At 39.7% G+C, this 18,065-nt stretch overlaps 1 protein-coding gene across 4 annotated transcripts in view; it reads left to right on the top strand.

The window, feature by feature from the left end:
* The window catches only part of LOC790886 (uncharacterized), a 147,735-nt gene that overhangs the window by 98,875 nt on the left and 30,795 nt on the right, over positions 1–18,065 (top strand). Inside the window, exons 6-7 of one of the 4 annotated variants that reach the window (XM_024976665.2) lie at positions 885–1,061; positions 13,698–13,874. The exons of 2 other annotated variants lie outside the window; for them this stretch is intronic. In XM_024976665.2, coding sequence (XP_024832433.1) covers positions 885–1,061; positions 13,698–13,874 — 354 coding nt within the window. The remainder of the gene's footprint in view (positions 1–884; positions 1,062–13,697; positions 13,875–18,065) is intronic. One more of the 4 variants, XM_059875591.1, reaches the window with a different exon arrangement.

The raw sequence follows: 18,065 nt of genomic DNA, 5'->3' as shown, positions 1-18,065 counted from the left end.
TTGAAGTTATATTTTACATATTCACTTTAAGTGAAGTGGGTTTTATAATATCCATTTCTACTGATTTTATTTGACTTTTTCCAATGCCTAGTCTTGCTATAGACACTACATCCTCAAAATGAAAAATGTTGCCCCATAACAAACTTTTTATTTTAATATATGACAACTTTTCCATTCTAACATTCTTTTTATGAAAAAGTCTCCATTATTATATTTTATTAGTATAATTTTGCTTTCTCATATTATGAAATTGAAGTACATTATTTAAACATTTATTAATATCAGTCTATGGTGTTAGTGAAAACTGAGATTGTTTGTTAACATATTTTCTTGTGAATAGCTATAAAGAATAGAACTATGTCTGTATTCAACCTTGATAAGTATAAAAGAATGTACAACCATTAGAAATATAGTTGGAAAAGTAAAATGAGCATGTGAATTCTAAAAATTTTATGAAATCTTTAAAAATTAACTTGCCTTTTTAAAATTACTTTTTTCAATTAAGTTTTCTCTGGCAAATATGTCACAACTGCTAATAAATTTGGCATATTAATTCAGAAACTGCTGTTATGTATAATACTTATGTAATGGCTTATTTTAATACTAGCATTGGAAAAATGCATAAGTACAACAACTCAGGAACATGTTCATAAAATAAATAATTCAGGGACATTAAGTGTTGAGAAAAATGTTGCATAGAAACACACTTTTTTTCATTTTCAGTAATTACTTCAAGGCAGTGATATATAATTGGTATTCTTTTTTTTTATTTTTTATGATTAGTACATACTAATTGGTGACGCCCTTTTCCCTTGAGATGAAACTCAACAAAATTGCCCACTAAATAATATTATAAATGAAATCACAATCCCATTATCCCCTAGAATCCTGTGCCAGGCCAGTATTTGAGAATGCCAGAGCCAAAAGTGATGGCACATGGTTCAGGCTGAACGACAGGCTGGACTACGAATGTCTCCATGGGTATGAGAACCAAGATGGACACACCACAGGCTCCATAGTATGTGGTCAAGACGGCTGGTCTGATAAAGCTGCATGCTATGGTAAGCGCTCTTTTCCAGATGTTCTTTCCTTCAAGATAAACAAAATTTAACAGTAATTGTCAGAGTGTTTTATTTTTATCAGATTACACTAATCTAGAATCATCTTTAAGGAACGATGCTTCCTTCTACTATAATATAACCTGAAAGGAGGGGAAGTTTTAAAGTCCAATGACTCACTCAGTACCAAAATGACAGGGTCTTGCAACTTCTTCAAATATTTTTCTCCCGTGTTTCTGTTTGTACCTTCCTACCTTGAATGTTAACTTTTACAGGTTTTGGCAGGTGCTTTGATAAGTTCTGAGGACAATGACATGGATCTCTTTTATGTTTGCCAATCAGATGTGTTTTTTCCAGGGTTGGAAACAGGGCTTCAGTCTCTGGAAAGCTGAGTGTATCTTGAGTGTCCCAAGTCAAGGGAAGAGTTATGTGCAACGTTTGGCAACAAAGTAATATTTGGAGAATATGAAGGTGGGCAGATTCTACTCAATGAGAGAGGATTTTATGAGCTGAAGCTGACATGAGGCAAAGGAAAGATGATCTAGGATATTTCAAGGCATATTAACACTTGGATTGATTTTATGATTGTTGAAAAGTCATAGGGAATTTTAAGAAAAGGAATGATATCATTTTATTTGGATTTTTGAAGGCTGTTTGTACTTTTTTAGTATGCTGTGCTTATGATGGACAAGAGAAGACTCAAGAAGCCACACAGGGTGAAAAAGTGTGATTAGATAAATGCTTGGCTGAAGTGATGTAGAGCAGAGGATAGATTTGTGATATATTTTCCTGGTAGTAAATGCAGGTAACGTTACTAAATGTTGGTTGTCAGAAAGAGCAAATGGTGAAGGGACTCATGTTTCGTATACCATTTTCTCGTAACAAGCAAAATGGAAGTGACTTTGTAAGTGGTATGATGCCAAACATGTCTAAAAGGAAGAATGAGAATCTTTAGATGAATTGAGGCAGGGAAAAGCAAATCAGTCAGATGGAGAGGAAGGACCAGTGGTCTTGAGGCCTCTGAGCATGAAGCCTCTTGTTCCCATTGTTCTCAGGGGCCTTAATGTAGGATGCAGGCAGAGAAGAAGTCAGTGACGGAGTGAATATGGGCAGTCCAAGGTTCTGAGGGGCGGCACACACCATGCTGAAGGATTAGGCTTTTATGCAGACTAGTTTGGGAATCAGTGCAGCATTTTAAGTGAAATAGTGAAGTGACAGGAAAAATATCAAGTTGCAAACAGGAAAGAAATGACTGAGATGAAGGGAGAATAGAATCTGGGAATTTAGTCACTGTTGCTGGAATCCCAGGGAAAAATGTTTGAGACAGGAGAGTGTAAAAGATGATGGCCAGCTTTTTTTTTTTTTTTTGACATAAACTTGAAGGGATGGCAATCACAAGAGCTGCTTCTTGGAGCAGTTGCTTTTTGGAGATGTAATACAATGGGTTAAAACTTCCCTGGTGGCTCAGACGGTAAAGCATCTGTCTACAATGTGGGAGACCAGGGTTCAGTCCCTGGGTTGGGAAGATCCCCTGGAGAAGGAAGTGGCAATCCACTCCAGTACTATTGCCTGGAAAATCCCATGGACAGAGGAGCCTGGTTGGCTACAGTCCATGGGGTCGCAAAGAGTCAGACACGACTGAGTGACTTCACTTTCACTTTACAATGGGTTAAATTAATTTCTTTGATAAAGTATTTTGTTAATAATTACTCTATTATCAATAACAAAAACATATTAATTTTTACAGGTCATTCTCTGAAATTATGTATTGCATTTGATCTATTTTTTTAATACGGTATTTTAATTCCATAGCAGAACTACATGAGTTCATATAAATTGCAATATCTGTGATACAATTCCTTCATAATAAAAAAGAGTTCCATAGTTATTTCTATGTGCTTTAAATAAGCATAGTGGCAATATACAGCCTTGATGTACTCCTTTCTCAAATTTGAACCAGTTTGTTGTCCCATGTATGGTTCACGCCATAGCCCCAGGTCAAATCCAGCCCATCCCTTTTTTGTAAACTAAGACTTACTGGAACAGAGACAAGCCCATTTCTTATATGTATTGTCTATGGCTACTTCCGCCCTACAATGGTGGAGCTCAGTATTTACAACAGACACCTTTCACCTGAGTCTTTATATTAAAGAGGAGTTTTGAAACATGGATTAGTTTATTTTATTACATATAAGAATAATGTATTCCAAAATCTTAGTGGCTTAAAAAACTAAAGTTTACTTTCTATGCATGCTCACTTCCAACCCTCATTGGAACCTGCATCTCCTATGTCTCCTGCATTGGCAGGTGGATTCCTTACCACTTGTGCCAACTGGGAAGCCCATTGTATTAGATATATAGTCTTAATTAACAAATTTCCCAGAAAACATAGGTCAGGAGGACCCTTCTCATTATTTTAATTGTAAGAATCAGGGAATGGAGATATGACCTTCCATGTTCTTCTTTAATCACTACAGCTGTGGGAAAGAGAACATAAAAATTCAAAGACTTTTTCAACTCCTTCCTAAAGGAAAACATTACTTCCACATTCATTTCACTGCCCTATGCAATCCCTGTATTTAAGTCTACTTCAAAGGACAGGTGGAGAAGGCGATGGCACCCCACTCCAGTACTCTTGCCTGGAAAATCTCATGGACGGAGGAGCCTGGTAGGCTGCAGTCCATGGGTTAGCGAAGAGTCAGACACGACTGAGTGACTTCACTTTCACTTTTCACTTTCATGCACTGGAGAAGGAAATGGCATCCCACTCCAGTGTTCTTGCTTGGAGAATCCCAGGGACGGGGGAGCCTGGTGGGCTGCCGTCTTTGGGGTCACACAGAGTTGGACACAACTGAAGCGACTTAGCAGCAGCAGCAGCAGCAGCAAAAGGACAGGGTGTGCTATTGCAACAAGTGTCTGGAGGGAGGAGAATATTTTCCAGGAGTACTTGTGAGAAATGCAGAAGCCAATAAACTTGCAGAAAGTGGACAGAATAGCTGAAGTGATAAATCATGAATTCTTTGCCAGATGTGGAGTATCATGAAGTGCATGCTGACTGTGGAGAAAGAGGGTTCAAGTGTACTGAGGGTACAGATACATCAGATGAGAAACACAGTGAAGGGAAATGTAAGTGATACAGAAGGAGAGGTATGAGGCTGTGTTCATTTTATGGACTTTTGTGCTGTACTAAGAACAAATTAATAACATCCACTTTTATATTTTTATATAATTGATTATTTTAAGGGATGTGATTTCTGTATTGTGAACATACCTTTTTTCTTTTCAGAAATAATATGTGATCCTCCTCATATTCCAAACGGTGTGTACAGATCTGAATTAAGCAAATAGAGAGGTCAAGATACAATCACATATGAGTGTAAAAAGGGTTTTTTTTTTTTTTTTGAAGTTTTCTTTTATTTTTTAACTGTACAATATTGTATTGTTTTTGTCATATATCAACATGAATCTGCCACAGGTATATACATGTTCCCCATCCTGAACCCTCCTCCCTCCTCCCTCCCCGTACCATCCCTCTGAGTCGTCCCAGTGCACCAGCTCCAAGCATTCCATATCGTTCATCGAACCTGGACTGGCGACACGTTTCATATATGATATTGTTCATGTTTCAATGCCATTCTCCCAAATCATCCCACCCTCGCCCTCTCCCACAGAGTTCATAAGACTGTTCTATACATCAGTGTCTCTTTTACTGTCTAGTATACAGGGTTATTGTTACCATCTTTCTAAATTCCATATATATGTGTGCTAGTAAAGTAATGCTCAAAATTCTCCAAGCCAGGCTTCAGCAATATGTGAACTGTGAACTTCCTGATGTTCAAGCTGGTTTTAGAAAAAGCAGAGGAACCAGAGATCAAGTTGCCAACATCCGCTGGATCATGGAAAAAGCAAGAGAGTTACAGAAAAGCATCTATTTCTGCTTTATTGACTATGCCAAAGCCTTTGACTGTGTGGATCACAATCAACTGTGGAAAATTCTGAAAGAGATGGAAATACCAGATGACCTGATCTGCCTCTTGAGAAATCTGTTTGCAGGTCAGGAAGCAACAGTTAGAACTGGACATGGAACAACAGACTGGTTCCAAATAGGAAAAGGAGTTCGTCAAGGCTGTATATTGTCACCCTGCTTATTTAACTTATATGCAGAGTACATCATGAGAAACGCTGGACTGGAAGAAACACAAGCTGGAATCATATTGCAGAGAGAAATATCAATCACTTCAGATATGCAGATGATCACACCCTTATGGCAGAAAGTGAAGAGGAACTAAAAAGCCTCTTGATGAAAGTGAAAGTGGAGAGTGAAAAAGTTGGCTTAAAACTCAACATTCAGAAAACGAAGATCATGGCATCTGATCCCATCACTTCATGGGAAATAGATGCAAAAACAGTGGAAACAGTGTCAGACTTTATTTTTCTGGGCTCCAAAATCACTACAGATGGTGACTGCAGCCATGACATTAAAAGACACTTACTCCTTGGAAGGAAAGTTATGACCAACCTAGATAGCATATTCAAAAGCAGAGACATTACTTTGCCAACAAAGGTTCGTCTAGTCAAGGCTATGGTTTTTCCTGTGGTCATGTATGGATGTGAGAGTTGGACTGTGAAGAAGGCTGAGCGCCAAATAATTGATGCTTTTGAATTGTGGTATTGGAGAAGACTCTTGAGAGTCCCTGGGATTGCAAGGAGATCCAACCAGTCCATGCTGAAGGAGATCAGCCCTGGGATTTCTTTGGAAGGAATGATGCTAAAGCTGAAACTCCAGTACTTTGGCCACCTCATGCGAAGAGTTGACTCATTGGAACAGACTCTGATGCTGGGAGGGATTCAGGGCAGGAGGAGAAGGGGACGACAGAGGATAAGATGGCTGGATGGCATCACTGACTCTATGGACGTGAGTCTGAGTGAACTCCGGGAGTTGGTGATGGACAGGGAGGCCTGGCGTGCTGCAATTCATGGGGTCTCAAAGAGTCGGACACGACTGAGTGACTGATCTACTCTGATATTGTATTGCTCTTTTTCTTTCTGGCTTATTTCACTCTGTATAATAGGCTGCAGTTTCATCCACCTGATTAGAACTGATTCAAATGTATTCTTTTTAATGGTTGAGTAATACTCCATTGTGTCTATGTACCACAGCTTTCTTATCCATTCATCTGCTGATGGACATCTAGGTTGCTTCCATGTCCTGGTTATTATAAAGAGTGCTGTAATGAACATTGGGCTACACGTGTCTCTTTCAGTTCAGGTTTCCTCAGTGAGTATGCCCTGCAGTGAGATTGATCGGTCATAATGCAGTTCTATTTCCAGTTTTGTAAGGAATCTCCACATTGTTCTCCATAGTGGCTGTACTAGTTTGCATTCCCACCAACAGTGTAAGAGGGTTCCCTTTTCTCCACACCCTCTCCAGCATTTATTGCTTGCAGACTTTTGGTTCGCAGCCATTCTGACTGGGGTGAAATGGTATTCTTCACAGAGCTAGAACAAATAATTTCACAATTTGTATGGAAATACAAAAAACCTCAAATAGCCAAAGCAATCTTGAGAAAGAAGAATGGAACTGGAGGAATCAACCTGCCTGACTTCTGGCTCTACTACAAAGTCACAGTCATCAAGACAGTATGGTACTGGCACAAAGACAGAAATATAGATCAATGGAAAAAAATAGAAAGCCCAGAGATAAATCCACACACCAATGGACACCTTATTTTTGACAAAGGAGGCAAAAATATACAGTAGATTAAAGACAATCTCTTTAACAAGTGTTGCTGGGAAAACTGGTCAACCACTTGTAAAAGAATGAAACTAGAACACTTTCTAACACCATACACAAAAATAAACTCAAAATGGATTGAAGATCTCAACGTAAGACCAGAAACTATAAAACTCCTAGAGGAAAACATAGGCAAAACACTTTCCAACATACATCACAGCAGGATTCTCTATGACCGACCTCCCAGAATATTGGAAATAAAAGCAAAAATAAACAAATGGGACACAATTAAACTTAAAAGCTTCTGCACAACAAAGTAAACTATAGACAAGGTGAAAATACAGCCTTCAGAATGGGAGAAAATAATAGCAAATGAAGCAACTGACAAACAACTAATCTCAAAAATACACAAGCAACTCCTACAGCTCAATTCCATAAAAATAAACAACCCAATCAAAAAACGGGCCAAAGAACTAAATAGGCATTTCTCCAAAGAAGACATACAGATGGCTAACAAACACATGAAAAGATGCTCAACATCACTCATTATCAGATAAATGCAAATCAAAACCACTATGAGGTACCATTTCACACCAGTCAGAATGGCTGCGATCCAAATGTAAAAAGGGTTTTATTCCTGAGATCAGTGGAACTGATACAACGTGTACCAGAGATGACTGGGCACCTCCTCTGAGATGTACCTGTACATTCCATTCATATCTTGACCTTCTTCTTAATTGTGAAATTTCTTTCTCGTAAACACACAACAATGGGGCACCATGCCCTATGCAGTACGGCAAATCCAAGTATCTGTCCTACTGTGTATGGCAATTCAGGGCTTTTGGAGGCATTATTTGCTTCTTGAAGTAGGCAATTCTAATAAGGAATAAAAACATTTTTGTAAACTAAAAAATCTTTACATTTTTGCCACTCAAAGTTAAAATATCGCTGTGTCTTTGAATATAAAAATCTCTAACAACCTACTCCACTATTCTTGGCTGGAGAATCCCATGGACAGAGAAGCTTGGCAGGATATAGTGCACAGGTGGTCACAAGGAACTAGACACGACTGAAGCGACTTAGCATGCAAAATAATTGTAATACTGGATCTAAGCCATTAAGTAAAAATAACATCATATAGCACCTATTGTTTTAGATACCTGTGTGTATGCATGCTATATTGCTCAGTCATGTCTGACTCTTTGCCACTCTATGGACTATAGCCCACCAGGCTTCGCTGTCCATGGGATTTTCCAGGCAAGAATGCTGGAGTGCCCTCGTCCAGGTGTTCTTCTCAACCCAGGGATTGATACATGCATATACTTTGTCTCCTGCATTGTCAGGCCACTTCCTTACCACTTGTGCCCACTGGGAAGCCATTGTATTAGATACATAGTCAAATTAACACGTTTCCCAGAAAATGTTTTGGCTTAGAACAGCACCCCTCCATATTCTTAGAGCTCCTGTGGGTCAGGAATGAGGAAGGGCCTTCACTGTCTGGTTCTGAATCACTATGCATGGGTGGCAGTCAGGGTATTGACCTGGGCCGTTGTCACCTGGAGGCTCAGCTGGGCTGGAGGCTTTGCTTCCAAGTTGGCTCACTGTCCTGGCTTTGTGGGGAGGCCTCAGTACCTGACCAGCTGGGCGTCTCTGCAGGTCACTTGAGAGACAGCTACCTTTCCTCAGGGGCAGTGACCCCAGAGAGGGAGGAGGAAGCCTCCACACCAGGTATGACATGGTCACACAGTGTGTGTCAGTCATGTGTATTCTTTAGAAATGGACACTAAGTCCTGCACACTCAGTGGTGAGGACTTAGGTTCTAATGTTTGAAGAGAGGATTGTGGAAGGCGTTGTGGACTTTCCTAAAACCATAAAATATAGAAAAACATCAAGTTAACTGAACAGAGTATTTTCTGGGGATGCTTCCCTTACACTTCAACTTCCTCTAGCTGGCCTCTAAACAATCCTTCTTTCTAACAGTACAGTGTAAAATTTCAGCATACTTAAAGCACTTATTCCATGAAAGAAAACTGTAATGATATAAAACATTTCAGTGACCTTAATGGTAATTCCAAGCATATATTTAAAACGAATTTTCAAAGCATAAGTTCCATTAAAATGAAGGTATTAGCAGTATGAAACAGATTTTAATCTGCATAAGAATTTTAAGAAAAATATTTAATCTTGTTTAAGATGGATTCTCCAAGCCAGGCTTCAGCAATATTGAACTGTGAAATTCCAGTTGTTCAAGCTGGTTTTAGAAAAGACAGAGGAACCAGAGACCAAATAGCCAACATCTGCTGGATAATAGAAAAAGAAATAGAGTTCCAGAAAAACATCTATTTCTGCTTTATTGACTATGTCAAAGCCTTTGACTGTGTGGATCACAATAAACTGTGGAAAACTCTGAAAGAGATGGGAATACCAGACCACCTGACCTGCCTCTTGAGAAATCTGTTTGCAGGTCAGGAAGCAACAGTTAGAACTGGACATGGAACAACAGACTGTTTTCAAATAGGAAAAGGAGTAGGTCAAGACTGCATATTGTCACTCTGCTTATTTAGCTTATAGGCAGAGTACTTCATGAGAAATGCTGGGCTGGAAGAAGCACAAGCTGGAATCAAGATTGCCAGGAGAAATATCAATCACCTCAGATATACAGATGACACTACCCTTATGGCAGAAAGAGAAGAGGAGCTAAAAAGCCTCTTGATGAAGGTGAAAGAGGAGAGTGAAAAAGTTGGCTTAAAACTCAACATTCAGAAAACGAAGATCATGCCATCTGGTTCCATCACTTCATGGGAAATAGATGGGAAAACAGTGGAAACAGTGTCAGACTTTATTTTGGGTGGCTCCAAAATCACTGCAGATTGTGATTGCAGCCATAAAATTAAAAGACGCTTACTCCTTGGAAGAAAAGTTATGGCCAACCTAGATAGCATATTCAAAAGCAGAGACATTACTTTGCCAACAAAGATCCATCTAGTCGAGGCTATGGTTTTTCCTATGGTCATGTATGGATGTGAGAGTTGGACTGTGAAGAAAGCTGAGTGCTGAAGAATTGATGCTTTTGAACTGTGGTGTTGGAGAAGACTCCTGAGAGTCCCTTGGACTGCAAGGAGATCCAACAAGTCCATTCTGAAGGAGATCAGCCCTGGGGTTTCTTTGGAAGGAATGATGCTAAAGCTGAAACTCCAGTACTTTGGCCACCTCATGCGAAGAGTTGATTCATTGGAAAGGACTCAGATGCTGGGACGGATTGGGGGCAGGAGGAGAAGGGGACAACAGAGGAAGAGATGGCTGGGTGGTATCACTGACTCAATGGATATGGGTTTGAGTGAACTCTGGGAGTTTGCGATGTACAGGGAGGCCGGGTGTGCTGCGGTTCATGGGAACACAAAGAGTCAGACAGGACTGAGGGACAGAACTGAACTGAAGTCAACTAGTAAATCCCAAGGTTTTTGTTTTATTTGTTTGTTTTTTCTTCATGCTACTTGAAGGTTTCTCTATTTTTCTTTGACTTTTGCAACTTTATTATAATGTGTGTTGTAGAGGATTTTTAAAGTTGATTTGATTTGGTCACCTGTAAGCTTCCTGAACTTAGATGTTCAAATATCATCCTTGATTTGGGAAGTTCTCAGACATTACTCCTTAAATATGCTTTCTGCCTCATCTCCTTTTCTCCTCCTGGAACTTCAATAATATGCACATTGGTTCTGTTGAAAATGTAGTATAGATCATGTAGCCTTTCTTTGTTCTTTTTCATTGTTTTAAGTTTTTTTTTGTTTTGATTTTAATCTCCTTTGACAGGATAACTTTGATATGTCATCTATCTCACAGATTCTTCTGCTCTTTTCACTCTGTGGATGATACTCTTTAATGATTTTTTTCATTTCATTCCTGGATCCTTCACACTAGAGTTTCTGGTTTTTTTTTTTTGTTGTTGTTGTTGTTGTTGTTTTTTATGATTTGTACACTTTTATTAAACTGTTTGTTTTGTCCATTGTTTACTGTTCATTTGTTTATTGTTTTCCTGCTTTTGTTCAATTATCTTACTGTATTTTCTGTAGCACACTGAGTTATTTAAAACAGCTGTTTTGAATTCTTCCTTGCATAAATCACAGGTCTCCAATCTTCAGATGTGAACACTGAAGATTTGTATACTTTGTGGGTGTCATGATACTTTGAGTTCATGTTCCTTGAAGTTTTGTGGTGCTGTTTTTCTAATTAAAGTACCAGTCTCCTTGTGGTGAGAGATAACTACCTTCAACCCTGTTAGAGACTCTGCAGCTATCAAAGATCTATAATTGCACTTGCTGACACTTCTCATCCCTGTTTTGTCAGAATTTCTGTGCTTCAATGTCTTGTCCAGATAAATTAGTACACCAGAAATTGTACTAGCAGCCTGTCCTTTGTTTCTCCCAAAGTAGCACTACATCTTATCTGTGTTCCTGTACTGGGTCACAGTTTAAAGCCAAATTTCAGCGCAAGCTCACTGGTAGTCTGTCAAAGGTTGTTCTTCCCTCTGAATCAGTTGTAAGCACAAGGGTCTGGCCACAGGGTGGAAGGGTATGTGAATGAAGCAGACAGAGTTCCTCCTGTGAAAACCTGGACTTTCACAGAAGGATTAGCTCCATGCATGATTTTTTAAGATATGTTTTCCAGGACTCCTGGAGTGCAGCTGAGAGGGAATTGAGATGGTTCATGAGCCACTGTAGGCATCACAGTCAAGATATAGATCTGTCTGCCTTTTACCTCATATATGCATGAGCAAGCCTTCAGCTAGGCCTTTTGGCATATGGAATTTTGGGGGTGGGTGGTTGTTTACTTCACATTTATTTATTTTTAATTGAAGTATACTTACTTTCTGTGATTATGGTTTCAGTGTATCTGCCCTCTGATGCCCTCTCGCAACACCTACTGTCTTACTTGGGTTTCTCTTAGCTTGGACATGGGGTATCTGTTCAAGGCTGCTCTGGCAAAGTGCAGCCACAGCTCCTTACCTTGGACAAAGGGTAGCTCCTCACCGCCGCCCCTCCTGACCTTGAACATGTGGTAGCTCCTCTCGGCCCTCCTGCACCCTCCTGGAATATGAAGTCAAGTGGGCCTTAGAAAGCATCACTACGAACAAAGCTAGTGGAGGTGATGGAATTCCAGTGGAGCTATTTCAAATCCGGAAAGATGATGCTGTGAAAGTGCTGCACTCAATATGCCAGTAAATTTGGAAAACTCAGCAGAGGCCACAGGGCTGGAAAAGGTCAGTTTTCATTCCAATGCCAAACAAAAGCAATGCCAAAGAATGCTCAAACTTTCACACAGTTGCCCTCATCTCACATAGTAAAGTAATGCTCAAAATTCTCCAAGCCAGGCTTCAGCAATATGTGAACTGTGAACTTCCAGATGTTCAAGCTGGTTTTATAAAAGGCAGAGGAACCAGAGATCAAATTGCCAACATCTGCTGGATCATAGAAAAAGCAAGAGTCCCAGAAAAACATCTATTTCTGCTTTACTGACTATGTCAAATCCTTTGACTGTGTGGATCACAATAAAATGTGGAAAATTCTGAAAGAGATGGGAATATCAGACAACTTGACCTGCCCCTTGAGTAACCTGTATGCAGATCAGGACGAATCAGTTAGAACTGGACATGGAACAACAGACTGGTTCCAAATAGGAAAAGGAGAATGTCTAGGCTGTATATTGTCACCCTGCTTATTTAACTTCTATGCAGAGTACATCATGAGAAACGCTGGGCTGGAAGAAGCACAAGCTGGAATCAAGATTGCTGGGAGAAATATCAGTCACCTCAGATACGCAGATGACACCACCCTTATGGCAGAAAGTGAATAAGAACTAAAAAGCCTCTTGATGAAGGTGAAAGAGGAAAGTGAAAAAGTTGGCTTAAAGCTCAACATTCAGAAAACGAAGATCATGGCATCTGGTCCCATCACTTCATGGGAAATAGATGGGGAAACAGTGTCATACTTTATTTTTCTGGGCTCCAAAATCATTGCAGATGGTGATTGCAGCCATGAAATTAAAAGATGCTTATTCCTTAGAAAGAAAGTTATGACCAACCTAGATAGCATATTCAAAAGCAGAGACATTACTTTGCTAACAAAGGTCTGTCTAGTCAAGGCTATGGTTTTTCCAGTGGTCATGTATTGATGTGAGAGTTGGACTGTGAAGAAAGCTGAGCTCAGAAGAATTGATGTTTTTGAACTGTGATGTTGGAGAAGACTCTTGAGTGTCCCTTGGACTGCAAGGAGATCCAACCAGTGCATTCTGAAGGAGATCAGCCCTGGGATTTCTTTGGAAGGAATGATGCTAAAGCTGAAACTCCAGTACTTTGGCCACCTCATGCGAAGGGTTGACTCATTGGAAAAGACTCTGATGCTGGGAGGGATTGGGGGCAAGATGAGAAGGGGACGGCAGAGGATGAGATGGCTGGATGGCATCACTGACTCGATGGACGTGAGTCTGGGTGAACGCCAGGAGTTGATGGTGGACAGGGAGGCCTGGCATGCTGCGTCATGGGATCTCAAAGAGTCAGACAGGCTTGAGTGACTGAACCGAACTGAACAACAGTAAGGCCAACGGGTGAGTAGAAACATCAAAATAGATTTTCCATTTACTAGAGGCTTTTCATGTAAATCCTGTGAGAGATACAGAGACTTTACAAGAATATCTGTATCATTTATACATATTTTAATCATAAACTAAGGACAAATAATATGGAAAGTTGATTTTCATTTCTAACAAACATGTACTAGCTTTCATTTTTTTTCTTATGTGATGTATTTGAATACAAATTAATTCTCATGTCAATTCTATAAGATTACTTTTAATGTACCATTTTCCCAAATTAATGTTGTATTCTCTCATATTAATTTTATGATCCTTAGGACAATGCATCTTCAATGATTTGGAAAATGGATATACCCCACATCGTGAAGAAAAATATTTACACGGTGAAACTATAAGAGTTCACTGCTATGAAGGCTACAGTCTTCAAAATAATCAGAACACAATGACCTGCACAGAGAGTGGCTGGTCTCCTCCTCCCAGATGCATCCATGTCAGTGAGTAAACTGGCTGAGATCCCAGTGTGTTCATAATTTTCTGAGACTCAGCTGTATCATCCACTGAAAAAGCTTTATACCAATCTCTTGTTTTGCCAAAGGACTTATTTAATTTTAGTGTTTACAAGTGTGTGTGAGTGTACCTATGGACTGCTTGATAACTAAATAACAAAATACATGTACCTATTGATAGACATCACTCAAGAAAATAGGAAAAGATCCACAAAGAAGAAACAGATGGTGTTTAAACATCTGTGTTTAAACAGGTGGTTCTTAAACTCTGTAATAACAGAGTGAGGTCAGAAAGATGGCAGGAGTCTCACCATCTCTCCTGATATAAACGCAGACATTGACCATCATTTGTGGATAAGAGGATCTGTGTGGGGGTCCAAGAGTCTAGCAGAGACACAACAGCATGCTGCTAGAGCACAAAGATTGAAGACCAGATGCATCACTGAGGGTTAGAACAGTAGTCTCATTTTACCCCTGAGGTGGCACTGCTTAGTGCCAAGACAGACCCCTCAGCACAGGATTTTACCTGTGGGGAAAATAAGAGTGTGTGAGCAAGGGTGGCGTCCTCATCTTCCAACGCACTTCTCTCTCCTCTTATTCAGGACACTGGGGTCACCTTCATGGCTGGGGGTTGGGGAGAGGCCAGGAGCACGGCCTCCAGGGCTAGAATTCTTCAAGGAGCATGGGTCCTACTGACCACATGGAGACCCCACCAGGGAGCCCCAAACCATTGCAGACACTGTGCTTGTGCTCCTGCTCACCCCTGGGCCCCTCGTGTCATCCACACCCCCTTTCCAGGGCCAGCTCCCTGTATAAGTCCCCACGGTGGCATCTAGACCTTTGCAGATGGCCTGTGGGATATTGAGAAGCCAACCTGTCCCAGTGGGTCTGTGAGAAAGCACAGTAAAGTCAGCATTTGACATTGCCCCAGGGAAGCAACGAGGAAACTGTTGGCACAGAGAATGTCTTTGCTGCGTTAATAGAAGCATACAAGCTTCAACATTCTCTCTTAGGAGGAACTGAGTACATGGGACAGGTGCCTCTTTAAGAAAGGTCTGAAAAAGTCTCAAAATCCCTATCAGTGTGACATTGTACTTCCCTCCCAATTCAGTCTATAAAGACTGGAGGGAGTGACTGCTTCTTTAAATGCAAACTGCAACCTGCGACTTCAAGGGACACAGACATCAAAGGACTAAAATGTTAACAGAGAAATACAATAGTTTTTCAGTTACTGTCCCCCAAAAATGAATATGGACGATTTGTCTGATTAGTAATTCAAAGAAATTGCTTAAGAATTTCATTGAGATAGAAGACAACAGTGGAGAAGGAAATGGCAACCCACCCCAGTATTCTTTCCTGGGAAATCCCATGGACAGAGGAGCCTGGTGGGCTATAGTCCATTGAGGCTCAAAGAGTCAGACACAACAGTAGCTACTTAGCATGCACTCATGCATTCCTTTATATTTAGTGTAATTATAGATAGATAAGGATGTATTAATACTATCTTTTGTTAATGGATGTTTTATAGTTCCCTAATTCCTTTCCTCCGACTGCTTGCCTTTATGATTTCATGATTTTTGTTATAGTAGCAAAACAATACTACTATAACTTTTGTTGTAGTAGTATGCATTTAATACATTTCTCTTTACCATTTGTGAATCTAGTATGGATTCCTGCTTTGTTTACCATGAGATTTATGTAAAGCATCTTTTAGAGAGAATAGTGTGTTTTATGCTGATAATATATGAACATCAACCATATATTAAATCTCCTTCCTTTTTCCTTTCTCCATTTTATCTTTTTGATGTCATGATTTGTCTCTTTTTATAGTGTATACTTAATTTAAAAAAATTGTAGCTGTAGTTACTTTTATATTCTTGCATTTTAACTCTTAAATAGTTAAGTGTTTAACATTCCATATCAAAGTACTATAGTGTTCTGAATGTGAATGTGCACTTAAATTTACGAGTGTACTAGGTATTTTCATGGAATTAATTAGCATTATTTTACTTTAGCTTGAATAATTCCTTTTACTGTTTCAGAAAGGAAGATCTATGTACCTGCTCAGTTACCTCAGTTGTGTTTGACTGTTTGCAACCCTATGCGTGGCAGCCAGCCAGGTTCTCTGCCAATGGGCTTCTCCAGGCAAGAATACTGGAGTGGGTTGCCATGCCCTCCTCAAGGAAGGTCTAGCTGTGTTCAATTTTCTTGGTATATTTTTGGTCAGGTGAAGGCTGTATGTTGTTTTCTTTTCTGAAGGATATTTTCAAATATTCTTCTTTGGCAGTTTTGCGTTTCAACACTTAGAATATATCATCTCACTTTCTCCTGGCCCACTAGGTTTCTGCTGAGAAATATTCTTAGATCCAAATGAAGGCTCCTTAGTAAATTCCAGGTCAGTAAGCAACAGTTAGAACGGGACATATAGCAACAGACTGGCTCCAAATAGGAAAAGGAGTACATCAAGGCTGTATATTCTTACTCTGCTTATTTAATTTATATGCAGAGTATATCAGGAGAAACGCTGGGCTGGAGGAAGCATAAGCTGGAATCAAGATTGCAGGGAGAAATATCAATCACCTCAGATATGCAGATGACATCACCCGTATGGCAGAAAGTGAAGAAGAACTATAATGCCTCTTGATGAAAGTGAAAGAGGAGAGTGAAAAAGTTGGCTTAAAACTCAGCATTTAGAAAATTAAGATCATGGTATCTAGTCCCATCACTTCATGGTAAATAGATGGGGAAACAGTGGAAACAGTGGCTGACTCTATTTTGGGAGTCTCCAAGATCACTGCAGATGCTGGTTGCAGCCATGAAAATAAAATATGCTTACTCCTTAGAATTTTTTTTTTTTTTTTTTGGCTTTGCATTTTATTTTTTTTTATTTTTTTTAAACTTTACATAATTGTATTAGTTTTGCCAAATATCAAAATGAATCTACCACAGGTATACATGTGTTCCCCATCCTGAGCCCTCCTCCCTCCTCCCTCCCCATACCATCCCTCTGGGTCGTCCCAGTGCTCTAGCCCCAAGTATCCAGTATCGTGCATCGAACCTGGACTGGCATCTCGTTTCATACATGATATTTTACATGTTTCAATGCCATTCTCCCAAATTATCCCACCCTCTCCCTCTCGCACAGAGTCCATAAGACTGTTCTATACATCAGTGTCTCTTTTGCTGTCTCGTATACAGGGTTATTGTTACCATTTTTCTGAATTCCATATATATGCATTAGTATACTGTATTGGTGTTTTTCCTTCTGGCTTACTTCACTCTGTATAATAGGCTCCAGTTTCATCCACCTCATTAGAACTGATTCAAATGTATTCTTTTTAATGGCTGAGTAATACTCCATTGTGTATATGTAACACAGCTTTCTTATCCATTCATCTGCTGATGGACATCTAGGGTGCTTCCATGTCCTGGCTATTATAAACAGTGCTGTGATGAACATTGGGGTACACGTGTCTCTTTCCCTTCTGGTTTCCTCAGTGTGTATGCCCAGGAGTGGGATTGCTGGATCATAAGGCAGTTCTATTTCCAGTTTTTTAAGGAATCTCCACATTGTTCTCCATAGTGGCTGTACTAGTTTGCATTCCCACCAACAGTGTAAGAGGGTTCCCTTTTCTCCACACCCTTTACAGCATTTATTATTTGTAGACTTTTGGATCACAGCCATTCTGACTGGTGTGAAATGGTACCTCATAGTGGTTTTGATTTGCATTTCTCTAATAATGAGTGATGTTGAGCATCTTTTCATGTGTTTGTTAGCCATCTGTATGTCTTCTTTGGAGAAATGTCTATTTAGTTCTTTGGCCCATTTTTTGATTGGGTCATTTATTTTTCTGGAGTTGAGCTGGAGGAGTTGCTTGTATATTTTTGAGATTAGTTGTTTGTCAGTTGCTTCATTTGCTATTATTTTCTCCCATTCTGAAGGCTGCCTTTTCACCTTGCTGATAGTTTCCTTTGATGCGCAGAAGCTTTTAAGGTTAATTAGGTCCCATTTGTTTATTTTTGCTTTTATTTCCAGTATTCTGGTAGGTGGGTCATAGAGGATCCTGCTGTGATGTATGTCAGAGAGTGTTTTGCCTATGTTCTCCTCTAGGAGTTTTATAGTTTCTGGTCTTACGTTGAGATCTTTAATCCATTTTGAGTTTATTTTTGTGTATGGTG

This window comes from Bos taurus, chromosome 16 (genome assembly GCF_002263795.3).
Source record: "Bos taurus isolate L1 Dominette 01449 registration number 42190680 breed Hereford chromosome 16, ARS-UCD2.0, whole genome shotgun sequence".
NCBI classification, from domain to species: Eukaryota; Metazoa; Chordata; class Mammalia; order Artiodactyla; family Bovidae; genus Bos; species Bos taurus.
Note: the sequence above shows the minus strand (reverse complement) of the source record. Positions and strands in the feature narration are given on the sequence as shown.